The sequence below is a fragment of the Rhinopithecus bieti genome, unplaced genomic scaffold (genome assembly GCF_001698545.2).
Source record: "Rhinopithecus bieti isolate Rb0 unplaced genomic scaffold, ASM169854v2 scaffold_70608, whole genome shotgun sequence".
Lineage (NCBI taxonomy): Eukaryota > Metazoa > Chordata > Mammalia > Primates > Cercopithecidae > Rhinopithecus > Rhinopithecus bieti.
Window position 1 is genome coordinate 473,361 of NW_016826280.1, and position 17,001 is coordinate 490,361.

The 17,001-nt window shown below is 40.1% G+C and overlaps 1 protein-coding gene across 3 annotated transcripts in view; it reads left to right on the forward strand.

Moving 5' to 3' along the window:
- CCDC93 (CCC complex scaffolding subunit CCDC93) overlaps positions 1-17,001 on the forward strand; it is a 94,295-nt gene that overhangs the window by 50,565 nt on the left and 26,729 nt on the right. For 2 of the 3 annotated variants that reach the window (XM_017863369.1, XM_017863372.1), the window contains exons 12-15: positions 5,707-5,823; positions 12,314-12,376; positions 15,715-15,788; positions 16,916-16,997. In XM_017863369.1, coding sequence (XP_017718858.1) covers positions 5,707-5,823; positions 12,314-12,376; positions 15,715-15,788; positions 16,916-16,997 — 336 coding nt within the window. The remainder of the gene's footprint in view (positions 1-5,706; positions 5,824-12,313; positions 12,377-15,714; positions 15,789-16,915; positions 16,998-17,001) is intronic. The other variant, XM_017863371.1, reaches the window with a different exon arrangement.

Genomic DNA, 17,001 nt, shown 5'->3' on the forward strand with positions numbered 1-17,001 from the left:
GATTTCCTGAATTCGGAGCGACTGTTGCATAATTAGTATACAATACCTAACTGCAAAGAGAATGGTATCAACTAATGAATTGTCAACCTGGTAAAATGGTCTCAAGCCACACAGCACAACTTGTACATTTCAGAGTCCTTATCAATTTGCATAAAGACTTGGGCTTTAGCCTTGCCAGATTTGAGCATCACTTGCAAAGATAACTGGAACATCACTTAAGAAAAATGTAAACTGTTGAATTTCAGAAAAGTGAGTTGTACCCATTCACAATTTGGTGAGGATGCCATCTGACCTGACAGTAGTGTACAGAGATTAAAGGGGAGGTTTTGGATTTTGTTCACACCTCCTAAATGTTAAGTGCATTCTGAGCAAGCACACTGCCCTACTCACCGTGGGACCCAAAGCAAAATCTTAGACTCAGCAAGGTTACATAACTATGGGTTTTTGAAATTCATGGAATTTCTTTAGTGGGTTTTAAAAATATTGAAAAGAGCATTCATGTATTGAGTTTCATTTTTGGAAGCCGAATGTAGATCAAGGAAAGTGGATGATCCCCTCCTATCTGCAGTGGTCACGCATCATCAGGAGTGCTTCAGAAGTTCACTTAGAAACTGGGATAACAGCCAAGGTGGTGAGAGGTGTCAGCATCTTGTTATAGAAAGGACAAATGGAAGAGCTGTGGACACTTAGTTGAACTGTTATCTGAAAGAGTGATTAGATTTAATCTGTTGCTTTAGTGGGGAATGGCCATGCTTTTGTGTGTATGTTGTGTGTGCATTGGAAGGGAGTGTATTTGAATAAGTCTTTACAGATACAGTTGTGCTGTCTGTTTTCGCTGGCTTTTGTTTATGGTAGTTTGACTTCTTGTGTGCTTTTGATATTTGACTGTGAACCCCATATTCCATGGAAATTTATCTGTAGGAACTATTTGAGGCCTAGGATTGAAGCTCTGTTCTTTCAGAGAAGATCTGCTTTTGCTTCTGCCAAGCACCTGGGGATACGTCAGCCCAAGTCCATTTTATACCTTGTCCTTACTCGTGGGATTTTTGGACCAAAGTAGTGTGTGAATTAGGATTGCAGAACTGCAGGAGGTCCAATCTGTTGTTACAGAATCTCATTGTGGATTTTTTCCCTCTTACAACTGTATCAAGATTTATGTGGTAAAAAGTTGTTATTGAATTGTAAAAATCAAAGCTTGTGATCATCAGGTTTGGCAAATACCCTTAGGAAAAAAAGCCAACTTCAGTGGGTACCCATACATTCCTGGATTCCCACTTCCAGTTACTTTTTGGCCTTCTGAAATTTAACATTCTTGCTAGTTCTTAGATTTAAAAATATTTTTAAATAAATATTTCACATAGTCTGTTTACTTGTCTTTATTTATTTGTTTGAGACAGAGTCTCACTCTGCCGCCCAGGCTGGAGTGTAGTGGTGTGACCTCGGTTCACTGCAACCTCCCCTTCCTGAGTTCAAGCAATTCTCATGCCTCAGCCTCCCAAGTAGCTGGGATTACAGGTGCATGCCACTATGCCGGGCTAATTTTTGTATTTTTAGTAGAGATGGGGTTTCACCATGTTGGTTAGGCTGGTCTTGAACTCCTGACCTCAAGTGATCCACTCACCTTGGCCTCCAGAGGTGCTGGGATTACAGGCGTGAGCCATTGCACCCAGCCTACTTGTCTTTAATTGGTCAGTCAGGGTGCCAAAAACTGAATTCCATCTATTTAGTGTAGAGAACTCCTGGTACCTTGTAAGATAGGAATACTTTATTGTTGTCAGCTTAGTGACCATATTTTGGTGGGGTAGGGAAATGATATAGGAGAGAACCCTGTATTAGAAGGTTGATGTGTAAGTAACCTTTTGGGTCTCTTTCAATTATAAAAGTATATCGTTTTAGCTAAAGTAATCATTTTTTACTGCTCTTGGGAATTTACCATTTTGAACTAGACTAATATTATTCAGTGACATTTAAATCTGTTTCCTCTAAAAATAGAAGTTGTGAATATCTGTCAGTTATTAGAAAACACTGAATTTACACTAGAAGTCATCTTAATCCACAATGTGGCTTTGAAAGCACGTTCTTAATCTGAACACGTTGAACAAATTAGATTGGCACTTGAGCCCTCACTGCAATGTAAACACAAATGGAATATTTGTAGATGGTTGATGTTCTTTGACAGATGTTGCATTTTGGAAGCAGAAATCTGTTCAGATGCTCTAGGATTTAAATTTTTTCTGTCAAGGACTTAGTATAAAGCCCATTTTCCTCTCCTCCTTCTGCCTGACTTTGCCTCATCATTCAAAATCCACCTTGGTCATCTAGTTTTCTTTCTCATCGTGTCTCTCAGTGAAGGAACCATTAGATGAGACCTGCTGGTTTATGGACCTTTTTCTGTCTTCATCAGTCTGAGTTCTCTTGGCTTTGAGAAACAAAAAATTTAGATTGCTTGATAAAAGTGTGTTTGAAAACAGAGCAGTCAGCTTTCTGTTTACTAGGTTAGGAACTCTTATTCCAGCTCAGTAATAACTGTTTTATCTGACTAAAAATAACTTCCCATTAAACATTAAGCAGCTTCCCATAGCACTGTCTCTAGACTCAAAGGCAAACACAGGAACTTACAAGTTTATATGTACTGTGCACCAGTAAATGCACATTTACAGGACTCCACACAGCACTAAGAATTATTACCTACCAATAAGAGAGAGCATTTTGAAAGCCCATGTTTCCTTGGAACATATACTATTATAACAGATATGATAGAGGTACATATAGAGACTTCAAGATTTTTTTCTGTGCGTTGCCAGCATTTTCTCTCTGTTTGTATGCTTGTCTGAATCACGGGTCTAGTAAAAGAGCAGAATCAGAAAGAACTTTTCCCTCTCAGTGTTATATAAATGATGGCTGGCCACTTGGTGAGCCCACTCCATTGACTGTCCCAGTCTATGGGTGGATTACCAAGTGAACCAGGCTCCTTAGATTAAGGTAGCAGCTCTTGACATTTTATAATACTTTCAGGACCCAGTTAAAGACTCTTAAAAACAACTAAGGACTCAATAGCTTATGTATTTTAATTCATTTACAGTAGCTTATGTATTCATTTATAATAATTTATGTATTAATTCATACCCAATAGCTTATGTATTCACTTACAAATAATAATGAGCACATTACATATTAGCATCAGAGCAATGATATCACATGTCATATAACATCTGGAAGATTTCACTGTATAATCATGAGAATGACAGTGAAAAGGCAAATAACATCTTAGTATTATTATGAAAAGGTATTTGGCCTCTGAGACCTTCTGACAGGGTTTTGAGGGAACATACGGCTCAAAATTGAGACTTAGATAGATAGCTATCGCGGAAATAATCTTTCCACATATCAAGATAGCTGCTGGTTTTCCTACAAGAAGAACTCTTGTTAAGTTTGAAGGTCATAGTTTTAAAACAAAGCTGTATGTGTGCCCCATACAATATTACGAGAGCATGGAAGCTGGGTGGGGGAATGCAGTTTTTATTGTCTTAGGACTTTGGCCATAAAAGCAGTTTATGAGCAAGAAAGCTTGCTAAGAGTCAGACATTACCCAATCCATGCCAAAGCTGCAGAACAAAATTGAATGAGTTTACTCAGCCCCCGCACACTGGAGGAAGTCTGGAAGGTGAGTGATAGGTGAATCCACTGGAGCCTGCCTAACCGCCCAAGTCTCAGTCTCGAAGCCTGACAGGCATCTGGAGGAGGTCAGGATACTCAAGCATAATCCTGACATCAAACGTAGAGACGTACTGTATGGGAAATTAGTTCTGTTTCAGATATCAGAAAAGCACGAACAGAAGGCTTATGTACTTCGGCTAGTAAAGCACAATGCTCTGAGAATATGCTTATGACACTTTGGAAGTCACAGTCAAGGAAGCTAACCTGGATATTAAAACTTAAAGCTAAAATTAACTATATAAAAGCTATTAAATACATAACATACAAAAGTGGCCAAATTAATAGCATAGTTCAGGTCAATCCAATCAAAGTAGAGGAGATACAGTTAATTGTACTTCTGTTTCTGATAAGTGATTTAGAGTAGGAGTGGTCTCTTCGCCACACTTTTTTAATACTCTCAAATGGTTTTCAGAAATAGTTTGTCCTCTGTACTACAAGTTGTGAATATCTTGTTGTGTCCAAAATTAATTTTAAAAAGTTAATTCCAATTCCCAGAAATCCTGAAAGCTAAAATAATGTTGACATTTTACATAGTCCCAGGTTTCAAGGCTAAATGTGTTGTAATACTAAATGCTTAGTTTTTCTGTTTCCTTAATGGCCTACCAGCCCATGAGATAGAAAATGATGTTTCTTACCATTTTATGCAGCTATATCCTGCTGGTTGTTTTGTAACTCCAAAGTTGTTAAGTAGCAGAAGAACTCATCATCCATTAATAATACTGCTGAATTATTCAGAGAAATCCTTAACCAGAATAAATGGTTATAGCCATCCAATTTCTCCTCCTTTTCACTTTCCCATTTCTTTTTCCTGTGGGTAAATATCTCAGACTTTCAAGCCTAGGATCACTGTTAAAACATGCAGGGAAAGTTGAATATCCAGATAGTTTTTGTTGCTCCCTCAAAACCCTGTCAGAAGGTCTCAGAGGCCAAATACCTTTTCATAATAATACTAAGATGTTATTTGCCTTTTCACTCTCATTGTCATGATTATACAGTGAAATCTTCCAGATGTTATATGACATGTGATATCATTGCTCTGATGCTAATATGTAATCAATGATTAGCTTGGAATTGGGGTACTTACTATAAGAAAGGAGATGTTTTATCGTTGGTGTTTGACTGTTTAATAAAACTATCTATAATCACCCAAGAAGTATTATAATTGCACTTTTTGCAAAAAGGTCTACCTTTTAATTTCTTTTTCCTAGGGCTGCTCACAGGAGTCTTGAGGCAGGTGTTTGTATTCAGTATCTATAATAAGCTGCTTGCTTCTTTGTGTGGTTTTTGAGGAATGGCCATTTGCCCTCCTGGAAAATGTTGTCACATTCACCTCATCATTTGTTTAGAGATCTCTCTCACACTCACTCCTGGTCCTGAGGATCCTTCTCCACCTGCCTCCTCCCTTATACAGTTGCAGAACTTTTCCTTTGTGACCTCTGTCAGCACCTTTAATCCCTTTCCAATCAATCCCCTGTTAACTCCAGAACATCAGAAATAGGAAATGATTAAATTGGGGTGGGCCAACTGATGGAAAATGTGTTGGGAGACTCTTCATTATAAGTGCTGCTGAATGACTAGACTTTTTAACCACATGCTTATAATGCTTCACTCACAGTGAATCAATTCATTATTCTTGATAACTCCAGAATGGTCCTATGAAGATATTACTTTGGCTGTGTTATTCCCCTATTTAAGACTTTTTGATGATACCTATTGCCTGTATGATATTGACATAACCACAGTTACGCCCTGTACTTTTTTACACATGGTGTTCCCTCGGCCCAGAATGCAGCTTCTGTTGATAGGGATTTTGGTCATTGTGTCAGAATCTCTTCTCTACGCCAGGTTTTGAACAGGCCCCTGTAAATGCCCTGGCTTTGTGTGACTGGCTGCCCAACAGTGCTTTGCCCACATTGAACAGAGCTTGATTACATGAACCAAGGTGAACTAATTAAATCCTTTGGATTTGCCATCCCTTTTTTTCCACAGCAGTCTGAGCTATCAACTGAAGAAAGTCCAGAAAAATTAGGAACCTCCCAGATACATCGTCGGAAAGTCATTTCCTTGAACAAACAGATTGTGCAAAAGACCAAACATCTTGAAGAGGTCAGTGTTTTCTTTTCATAAGTTTATTCAAGATCTTCATGGTAGATTGCTTAAAGGAGATTCCAGAATGGGGGTTGGCATACTGTGGTGCTTGGGCCAATCCAGTTGCCACCTGTTTTTGTAAATAAAGTTTTATTACAACATATGCACATCCATTTGTTTACATATTTTCTGTGGCTGCTTTCAGGCTACGGTGGCAGAGTTGAGTGTTGCAGAAGACCATAAGACCTACAAAACCTAAAATATTTACTATCCAGCCCTTTGCAGAAAAAAATTGCTAACTTCTATCATAGGAAAAGATCACAGGGCAAGAATAAATAGCATTAGTTCACAAATGTTTACCGAGCACTACTGTATGCTAGGCACTGAATTAAGCTATTGGGATGAATGAAGACCAAGTTATGATCCTTGCTGTCAAGGATCTTAAGGTCTAATGAGAAGTCATCACACTCATCGTCATTTAATTACAGGTGTCTTAAGTGCTTGAAGGAGAAGTCTAGGAAGCTGGGAGAATGACTGATAGGGAGACCTGACCTAGCCTAAGGTTACAGAGTTCTGAGACTGGAAAGATGAGTGGGCATTTCCAGGCAAGAAGTCTGTATGGGCTCTATGGACTTACAGAACAACATGAACAAAAACCAGAGGAGGAAGGGTCTTGGCCAGTCTGTTTTGTGGCCAGAGAGTCATGAATGAGACAGTTGGTTGGCAGTGTCTGATCAAGAGGACCATCCAGGCCATGTTAAGGACAACGGAAGCCATTGAAGGGTTTAAATAGGGGAGTGGCATGATCAGAATTGCATATTGTAAAGACCATTCTGTTTGCTGCAGGAGCATGAATTAACTGGACTTGGGTGAGAAGGAATTCAGGGAGAACAGGTAGGAGGCTGATGCAGTAGTCCAGACATGGACTGCTACTATTGATGGCAGGGAAAGGGAGGAAACTTGATCATTTTTCAAAGAACTGTAGGAGATGGTGTTCTGTAATACCTGGTGATATGAGACTGTTTTGGAAAGACCTTCATATATTTGCCCTGAAAAGTAAACCTAAGAAGAAGCTGGGAAGTTTGACTCAGGAACAGTCATTGGACAATAAAAAGGTATGTGCTTCAGTTGTGTTAGCAATAGATTAGATTAGAAGAATACACGTAGTAGAAGATTAAGAGAATGAGTATGAGCCGGGCGCGGTGGCTCACGCCTGTAATCCCAGCACTTTGGAAGGCTGAGGAGGGGAAGTTCACCTGAGGTCGGAGTTCAAGACCAGCCTAACCAACGTGGAGAATACCTGTCTCTACTAAAAATACAAAATTAGCTGGGCATGGTGGTGCCTGCCTGTAATCCCAGCTACTCAGAAGGCTGAGGCAGGAGAATCACTTGAAACCGGGAGGTGAAGGTTGTGGTGAGCTGCGATCATGCCATTGCACTCCAGCCTGGACAACAAGAGTGAAACTCCATCTCAAAAAAAAAAAAAAAAATTGGGTACAAGTTGCATTTTGAGCTTTTTTTATTCTTTCAAGTCCCACATATTTAAAAGATATTAACTTATCAAATGGTCCTGCTCAATCATTTCTTTGTTTGAATTTGTTCTATTAGAATTTGTTCTCCCATAGCTGAACAAACGATAGGTTGGTTTTGCTAAATGCTCTGGATCAAAGAAGGATGAAAAGAGAGCCTACGATTTGGTTTCTGTTCAGTTATTTGTTTAGACATTTTAATGAGTTCTCAACTCAGACAGTATCATTTCTACTCCTGACTCCTGCTAGTGATAAGAATAGTTCAAAAAGAACTCATCACAGAATCAGAAGGAGTCAAGGATGAGGCTTCCTTATTATAGTGCATCTCTGAGGGAAGATAGTTGTGAGGTTATTGTGAACTCCAGGAGCCAGAGTATCCCAGCAGAAATGAATATTTGCTTCTACCTTCTGTCTAAACCTGGGGAGAAGCAATACTAAGCCTCAACACAAAGGGCAATCTTGACACATTCTTGGTCCAGCTGACAGGGCAATCCTCCCTGACTCTTGAGTCTGTTTTGCAGTTGGTTCAAAACACTTTTACCCAGAGCCTGTTACTTTTCATGCATACTGCTTAACATATAGCAGGCTGTCATTAAAAGACAACAATCATTATTGCTATGTTTAATGTAATTAAAGATGATGACCAGCACATGCAATAACCCCTGGCCATGTAGCTATTCCAACTGGATGAGGAAAATGAGGTAGGGAGGGAAGAGACTTGCTCAGTTTGTGTTCCATGTTTTTGTGCGTGTGCAGATATACTAAACACATTTTCCTTTTGTTTCTGTCAGTTTTCAAATGTTTCAAGTGCTTTTTTTAAATTACAGGAATAAGCTCAATATAAATTAAATAGTATAGAAGTATATAAAGATAAGAATAAATAGAGCAAGCTACTATTTGTGTCTGCTGTGTTGCCTTTGCAAACATGTATGCCCCTTCACCTGGGGAGAGTGAGTTGTATGGTTACAAAATGGGGTTTTTATTTCACTTATTCTATCACAGACATCTCTCTGTCAGTAATAGTAATTGCTAATAAGTGCTTTGTTATTGGTTAGTAATTATTATGTGCTTTATAAAATTAACTCACTCAGTTCTCACAGCATCCTTATGAAGGGGAGGTACTGTTATTTTCCTCACTTGACAAATAAGGATACTGAGACACAGAGAAATTAAGCAGGCTGTCTGTAGTCACATAGCTTGTTAGTGGTTGAACCAAAATTTAAGCATGCGAATCTACCTTATTCTTTTTACTGACTGGATAGTGTGACATAGTATATATGTAACATAATTTATTTAACTTGTCCCCTAAGTTTTCAAAAAATGCATTTTTTATTTTGCTAGAAACTATTGAGTTATTCATCAATTATTTTATCAATTTATACTTTTACCTGTGGTATGTGAGGGATTCCAAAGTCTTTAAATCCCACAACCTCTTTTACAAGGTCATACAGGCAGAAAGCATCTGAGATGCATCCTTTTTTAGGCTTTTACAAACATGTATGCCCTCACCTTGAGAGTGAGTTGTATGGTTACAAAATTGAGTTTTTATTTCATGTATTCTATCACAGACGTTTCTCTGTCAGTAACAGTAATGCCTAATAAGTGCTTTGTTATTGCTTACTAATTACTAAGTGCTTTGCAGAATTAACTCAGTTCACACAACATCCTTATGAAGGGGAGGTGCTGTTATTATCCTCACTTTACAAATAAGGAAATATTATTCCATTCTCACCCTGCTAATAAAGACATACCTGAGAGTGGGTAATTTATAAAGGAAAGAGATTTAATTGACTCACAGTTCTGCATGGGTGGGGAGACCTCAGGAAACTTACGATCATGGCAGAAGGGGAAGCAAACATGTCCTTCTTTACATGATGGCTGGAAGGAGAAGTACAAGCAGGGGAAATGCCAGATGCTTACAAAACCATCAGTTCTCATGAGAACTCACTGTCGCGAGAACACCATGGGGTAAACCGTCCCCATCATCCAGTTATCTCCACCTGATTCCCGTGACATGTGGGGATTATGGGAAGTACAATTCAAGATGAGATTTGGGTGGGGACTCAGCCAAACTGTATCATGGTCCAATAAGGGAATATACTACAAAGGAATTAAAATGGAGTGAAGCTGGTAGGTAGCTAAGAAGAAACCTGAGAGTAATGAAAGAAAGAGAAATCCAGAGAGGTGGTGTTAACCAGCAGCTGAATTTTTAGGGTAAGTGTAGGGATTAGTGATGAAGAAGAAAATAGAGGTAAGAGAATCCTGGAGGACTCCAGCAAGATAAAAACTAAGCTAAGCTACTGGGACACTTCCTATGTAAGAAAAGATGGTCAGATGAAGAATTAAAGAGAGCTCTTGTTAGTTAAATTAATTAAAGAAAAGAGATGAGCCTTTTCTTCTTAGAAATCTCTTACTTCCCTGCCAAGATCCATCTGAGGTAAGTCTTTGTCGGTGAAGGTTTCCTGAACCGCCTGGTGAGGGAACTGACTCTTTCCTTGGGCCTGGCTCTGCCCCATCTCTTCTCATATTTTGATCTCACAGTTACAATGTCATGTTCTTTTCTTTCTCCCATACACCTCATTTGGGCAGAGCATTGGGTAACTGTCAGATGAGTAGGTGGGTGCAGGGGTGAGAGGCTACACAAGAAGGTGGGTGAAGCAGGTGGGAAGATCCCGGGAACCTTTCCTAGAGCCTTGTCTTAGTCCATTTGGGCTGCTCTATCAAAATACCTTAGACATGATAATTTATAAACTACAGAAATTTGTTGCTTATAGTTGTGAAGGTTGGGAAGTCCAAGATCAAGGCACCAACAGATTTGGTGTCTGATGTCCATAGATGACACCTTGTTGCTGCTTCCTCACATGGTGGGAGGAGGCAAGGGAGCCCACTCAAGCCTCTTTTATTTTCATTTTTTTGAGACAGGTTCTCACTCCATCATCCAGGCTAGAGTCCAGTGGCATGATCATAACTCACTGCAGCCTCAACCTCCTGGGATGAAGTAATCCTTCTGCCTCAATCTCCCACATAGTCGGGACCACAGGAACACCACCATGCCTGACTAATTTCTTTTATTTTTTTGTTGAGACAGCAGAGTCTCACTTTGTTGCCCAGGCTGAGCCTCTTTTATAAGGGCACTCATCTCATTCACAAGGCTGGAGCCCTCATGACTTAATCATTTCCCAAAGATCCCACCTCTTGAAACTGTCATATTGGGTATTAGGTTCTAAGATACAAATTTGGGGCAGACACTAACATTCAGACCATAGAAAGCATCAACAGTTAAAATGCTGGGATTTCAAGAGACAACTAAACTTTTTCCCAAAGTACCCTCATCTACCAGTTACACAAACAGGTTAATAAAAGTTGTTGTTGCACAGATGGCTGTCTTCGAAAAGGGAGGCACCAGAACCGACCTGCTTCTCTCTCCTTCATCACTTTGCTCTCAGCTTGAGTTGGCTTCTTGATAGGCCTTATTGGAATTATAACCATTTATCAGTCATGAAGACTAGTAACTAGATTGGAGTAATGTTTTCTGAAGGTGACATAATTCTTAATACACTGCTTACAGGCCCAAGGATGGGGCATGTTACTTTGAAATAACCATTGAGATATAGGTTAAAATTTCTCATTGTTAACTTGAACCCAGTTAATAACTAGTTTGAAGGTGGTTTTCTGCCTCTTATCCTTTCTTTTTTCTTTTTTTTTTTTATTATTATTGTTATACTTTAAGTTCTAGGGTACATAGTTACCATGTAGTGCAGTAGCGTGCAGGTTTAGTTACATTCTATGTCCCCCATACTTCCTAGTGCACATGTTGGTGTGGCTGCAACCCATTCAACTCGTCATTTACATCAGGTATAACATCCCGAGAGAATGCAATCACCTCCTCCCTCCACTCCCCATAATAGCCCGGTGTGTGATGTTTCCCCTGTTCCCCTGTGTAAGTGACTCATGTCCATCCCACCTAGATGAAACATGGTGTTTGGTTTTCTTTCTTGCGATAGTTGCAGAATGAGGTTCCAGCTGATCCATGTCCCTACAAAGACACAAATTCATCCTTTTTTATGGCTGCCATGCGTCCCCATGGTGTAATGTGCCACATTTTCTTAATCCAGTCGTGATCAACTGAATGGACATTAGTGGGCTTGATTCCAAGTCTTCCTCTCCGCTATTGTGGAATAGCTGCCGCCCAATGAACAAACGTCCCTATGCAGTGCATTTTTTATACAGCAATGATTTATATCCTGTATATCCCCAGTAATGGGATGGCTGGGTCATATGGTACCTCTTATCCTTCTTAAAAGTGAAAATACACAATCCTTTTGAGCATTTAAAGGAATGTTTTCAAATTTCTAAAAGTTGATAGACACAAGGATGTATTGTTTTAGCAAGAGAAAGGGAATTGACTTTTTCAAGATGTGAGTTTACAGTTATGTAAGTTGGAACAGTAAAATAATTTATTTTCATTCTCTTAGTGTTGAAGTCCTGAATCCTATCTTTTATGTGTTATCATTTGTCAACCAGTCTTATGCTAGAATCTCAAGTGCTGAAATGCTGTTTGTATTCTGCAAACAGGCAAGCTGGTGAACTGCATTGATTGTAGCCCCACTGAAAAGTCAGAGGGACTTGAATTTGGATCTGGGCCTCATCAGTTATCAGCTATGGGACTTTAGTCAAATAACTTAACCCCATGAGTATTTATTTCCTCATCTGTAAAGTAAGAAAAATGTCTTTTTTCACTAAATATAAAGATTCAGTGATATAATTTATGCAAAATTGGTAGTACATTGGCTGACATGTACTTGGTGCTAATTAAATATGAGGTTTTTTTCTTGATTTGTTGTTGGCAACCCTTCTAAAATTTTCACATTTGCTCAGTTTAAATCTTTCTGAGCTTTCATTTTCTCATCTGTGAAATTGACATCTGTGTTGTCATGAGGATCAAATGAGAGCATATGTCTTTTATCTTTCATTTACAGCTGCGAGCAAGTCACACCAGCCTACAAGCCAGATATAATGAAGCCAAGAAAACGCTGACGGAGGTGAGCAGATAGATTTTCCTTCTTCCATGGGCCCTTATCAAGAATCGTTTTTGACCCGCACCACTAATGGAATGCCGTGTTTCATCAGTCTGTGTATGGGAGACACAATCCTGTTCTCAGAGACGGCAGTCAGTTTGAGACATGGGACAGTTACATGGTAGTGTGTATCCATGCCATCAGTTTGCCCACACTGCCACATTCTAGACCCTTAGCGGTCTTGGTGGGAGAGGTCTCTGTGGGCTGTGAGGGTCAGGAAAGGCTTCCTAGGAAGGCGAGCCTGATAGGCTGGGTGGGGCACAGGGAAGAACTCAGAATGTCACTCACAGTAAATAGCCCCTGCCTCTCAAACAGCAGCTGATATAATAGCTCTAAGATGCTGAATTCCTTGAGAGTGAGATGTCTTTTTGAGAGATGAGAGAACCTCAGAGTGATATAATTGTTGTTCAGAATTTCCAGTAATCTCCTAGGCAGAATGGGGGAGGGGCTGCAGGAGGAGAAGGAGGACTGGGAGTGCGTTTGAACCCTGGGATTCAGTCTGTAGTCTAGGTTCCAAGTGTGCTACCTCACATCAGCATTGTTGCTGCTCACGTCCCACTTCTGATTGCTGGACAGACACCTCTGCTGCCACCTCTATCATGAGCAGTGTGTAGATATTTCTGTCCCTTGGTTTCCACAGAGAACTATCCTCATCCAGACTTGAAAAGCTCTCTTCCTTCTGATTTTGGTGCTTGGACTATAGCTGTAGTATGGAAGGACCTCGCTGCAAGGTCCCTACCTAGTACTTCCTGGACGATTTGGAAGCTAGGATCTTCAAAGATGTCTCTGAAACCAACCCAGTCTCCCTACTTTTCTAGAATTCACATGACATTTACCAATTTAAAATTCTTATTTCTGTAGCAACATGTAGCACTTAATTTTCCACCTTGATGTAAACCTGATAAAGCTTTTCAATTCTGGTCTGGACTAACCTCTTCAGTTATTGTCAGAATGTTTCAAAAGGGCAGGCACATGAATGGCAATTAGAATAATTTTTTTCTCATTGTTCAGAAAGATGCCTGCCTTGCCTTTGGACAGATCAGCTTCCTTTACACTGCTCTGTGACTGCGTTCCTTATAGATTAGATGGCAAGCTCTGCGTGTTGGGAACCCTCTGTGATATTACTTTTAATGCTGCAGAGCCCCTGGCATGAAGTTTGCTAGTTCTTGGATCTGTCTTTGTATAACAATCTGGAAGAGATTAAAGGCAGAATATCTTGATATCAATTTTCTAAGACATTTATATGCCTTAGGATATCAACTGTCAGTGATTTACAAAGGGGCTTTTTATACTAAACACTAAATCCAGTATTTGTTGAGCCCTTTTCATGTTATAGAAAGGTGGTGGGTGTGATTTAAGTCAGTAATAAGACTGTCCTCGAATGAAAACAGGAGCCAACATTGCTCTGGGCCTATCATTCCTGCAGTAATCATTGTTTTTTGCAGATGGGAAAGCTAAGGCAGAGAGTTAAATAACTTGCCAAAGGCCATGCAGTGGAGTGTCAGAATTCAAATACAGGCAGCCTGGCATCAGAGCCCTCTTTGGTAGTTTACTGTCTAATAGGACAATCAGACTAATTCCCATCTGGAAAAATGGGAAAGCTGTATAAAACCTAGTACTGAGCAACTTCTGAAGAAGCTTGATTTGGTCAGCCTGTGAGTAAATAACGTCTTTCGCCTCTGGGCCTGGTTCTCCTTACCTATCAAGGTGAGTAGTGAACAGAATGAGCGCTCTGAACCCTTTCACTCCAGGCTTCCCAGATTTTACCTTTTAGCAAAACCTGCCCTTCCAGGATAACCTGGTGGCACTGAAAAGCAGGGAGGACTTGTGTCTCTCCAGTGAGTCTGGGAACAGCAGAGCAGGGCATGGAAGATCGCAGACAGCAGTGGTGCCTGACACCTGTGGGGGAGGCTGCATGACTGCTTCAGGAAGGCCAGGAGACTGGCTGTCCCCTCCGCTCTGTAATTTCAGCCATCACAATTCTAATTTCCTGTGTGTGAGGTTGATTGTTTTCATACAGTACATTAATTGTATCTAATTTTGCTTGCTTTATAACCATTACTTAAGATCAGAATTGGCTTGTTGAATTGATACATCTTTTTTAAGGTTATGTCTGTCTGCAGCTGTTTGATGATGCTTGGTTTTATGCTCATCTTTAATTTTAAAATTTCGGATTACCACCTCTGCAGATCCATCCATTTTATGCAGCCCACTTCCTGTGTTTATTCTGGAAGGGATCTACCTACTGTTTGCTGGGGTCAGCGGGTAGTAACTGATGTTCTGGGTCAGGGAACTCCCCATTTCTGCTGGGTATCACCTACTATGCGGGACCCCGCCCTGCCTCTGAGACTTAAGCACCAGCTCTTGGGTTTAAGATAGTCAGGTTTCATTGCCTAGCCTATGTGGCTCTTCCTAATGCAGATCCCCAACACTGCACACCAGTCCTTCCTACATCTGCTAACTCCACATAGCTTCCTCCTCAGGCCATTCCTGTCTGTTAACCATCTTTTTTGACCTGTGAGGTTAAACTCTTGTGTTCTAATGTAATAGTCCGGATGGTTGGGGGTCTTAGGGCAAGAAGGGGTGGCTGCGGCCGGGCGCTGTGGCTCACGCCTGTAATCCCAGCACTTTGGGAGGCTGAGGCAGGTGGATCACAAGGTCAGGAGATCGAGACCATCCTGGCTAACATGGTGAAACCCCATCTCTACTAAAAATACAAAGAATGAGCCGGGTGTGGTGGCGGGCGCCTGTAATCCCAGCTACTCAGGAGGCTGAGGCAGGAGAATGGCGTGAACCCGGGAGGCGGAGCTTGCAGTGAGCCGAGATCGCACCACCACACTGCAGCCTGGGTGACAGAGCGAGACTCCATCTCAAAAATAAATAAATAAATAAATTAAATTAAATAAAAAAGAAGGGGTGGCTACAAGTTGTGCTTAGTCTACTATTTTCAACTAGAACTCTTGGAACTTTTTTTAAACTTTTTTTTTTAATTTTTGAATAAGTAACACATTCACATGGTACAAAATTCAAAAAGTACAAAGGGTGTAGGTTTGGAGAAACAGTTGGTATTTTCTTCACCGAACAGTAGATAGTAGAGATCATTGTAAAAGAGCTACTTCATTTTTTAAAAAAATATTGGCTTAGTATTCTGTTGTATGATGTAATTACCTACTTTATGCATTAAAATCCAAGTTTAAATTTCTTCTTTAAAAAATGTCATTATCTGCCTCACAAAAAGAAGGTGAAGTTGTTCACCTATACTACCAAGGCTCCAGCAACCATGTCTCCATTCTCTCTTGCAGCTGAAGACTTATAGTGAGAAACTGGACAAAGAGCAAGCAGCCCTCGAGAAGATAGAATCCAAAGCTGATCCAAGGTAAGAGGTTTCAGCATGCACTTATTTTTGCTTTGATGGAAGTAACTTTGCTGATACTTGTTGGCTGGATTTGTTTAAACACAGAACAAAGCAGCCAAAGGCTATTGGTCTGGCCGCTGCAGGTCAGATCATTTTACTGTTCATCCAGAAAGTGGTGACTGTGTCATGCTGAGATGTGCTTGGGCTGCCCTGTGTTAGTCACCTTTCTCCCAATACCCCTTGTGTGCAGAAGCAGCATAGTTTTTTGTTTTTCTGTTTTTCAAAATGGTCATACCTTCCTAGTACAAGAAAGGGCATGTGGTGAAAAATCTTCCTCCCTCTCCTGTCCCCAGCCACCCAATTCTCTTCCCTAGAGTTCACTGTTGTTACAAGTTTTTAAACAGCTCATGCCTCCGTGGTAGAAAAGATGCAGTCTTTTCTGTCAAGACACAGCTGCTGTAGTTGTTTGTTCTTCCATGTAGAATGAATTGTCATTAGAGCATTAGAGGAGAGAAAGCACTTAACATTTGACCTTTTTAGCTTCAGACTGTTCGGGTGGTAAAAAGTCTCCCAGGAGCTGGTTATTTGAATGAGACTGAAATCAAAAAGTTTCAGGCACAGAATGAGTAGTTCTTGTTTGATGAACATTTTTACCAAAAAGTCCCCACAGGTAATTTGACTCTATAATTATAAACCTTTGTTTCATGAAACGGAGCAAAGCAGTGTCATATTTGATATTTTTATTGTCAAATTTGTGCTTTTAATGACCTTAAGTAACTTGTTTTCCTTTTCAGAATGGATTTTAAAAATAGTTTTCAGTACTGTATATGCCCTGAATACAGTTGAATAATTGGTATCATTAAATATATCCGGTCCTATTGAAACTCATTAATGTTTCTATAGTTGACATTTGAATTCTGGAATCTGTAATGTTTTCTTGGATCCGGCATGATGGTCTTGGGTTTATAAATGAATAATAATGTCAGTTAAATGGAAGTCGTTATCATTTGTGCAGAATCCATGAGACACTCTTAGAGCTGAGAAAGGAAATTGAAGAGTCCTTTTTTAGCTGCGGACCTGCTTTTAGCTGTGATTCATAAAATCATAATGGCCTGCCATATGTCATTTTTTTTGTCTTTTCTCTTCAGTATCCTACAGAACCTGAGAGCACTTGTAGCCATGAATGAAAATCTGAAAAGTCAAGAACAGGAATTTAAAGCACATTGTCGAGTAA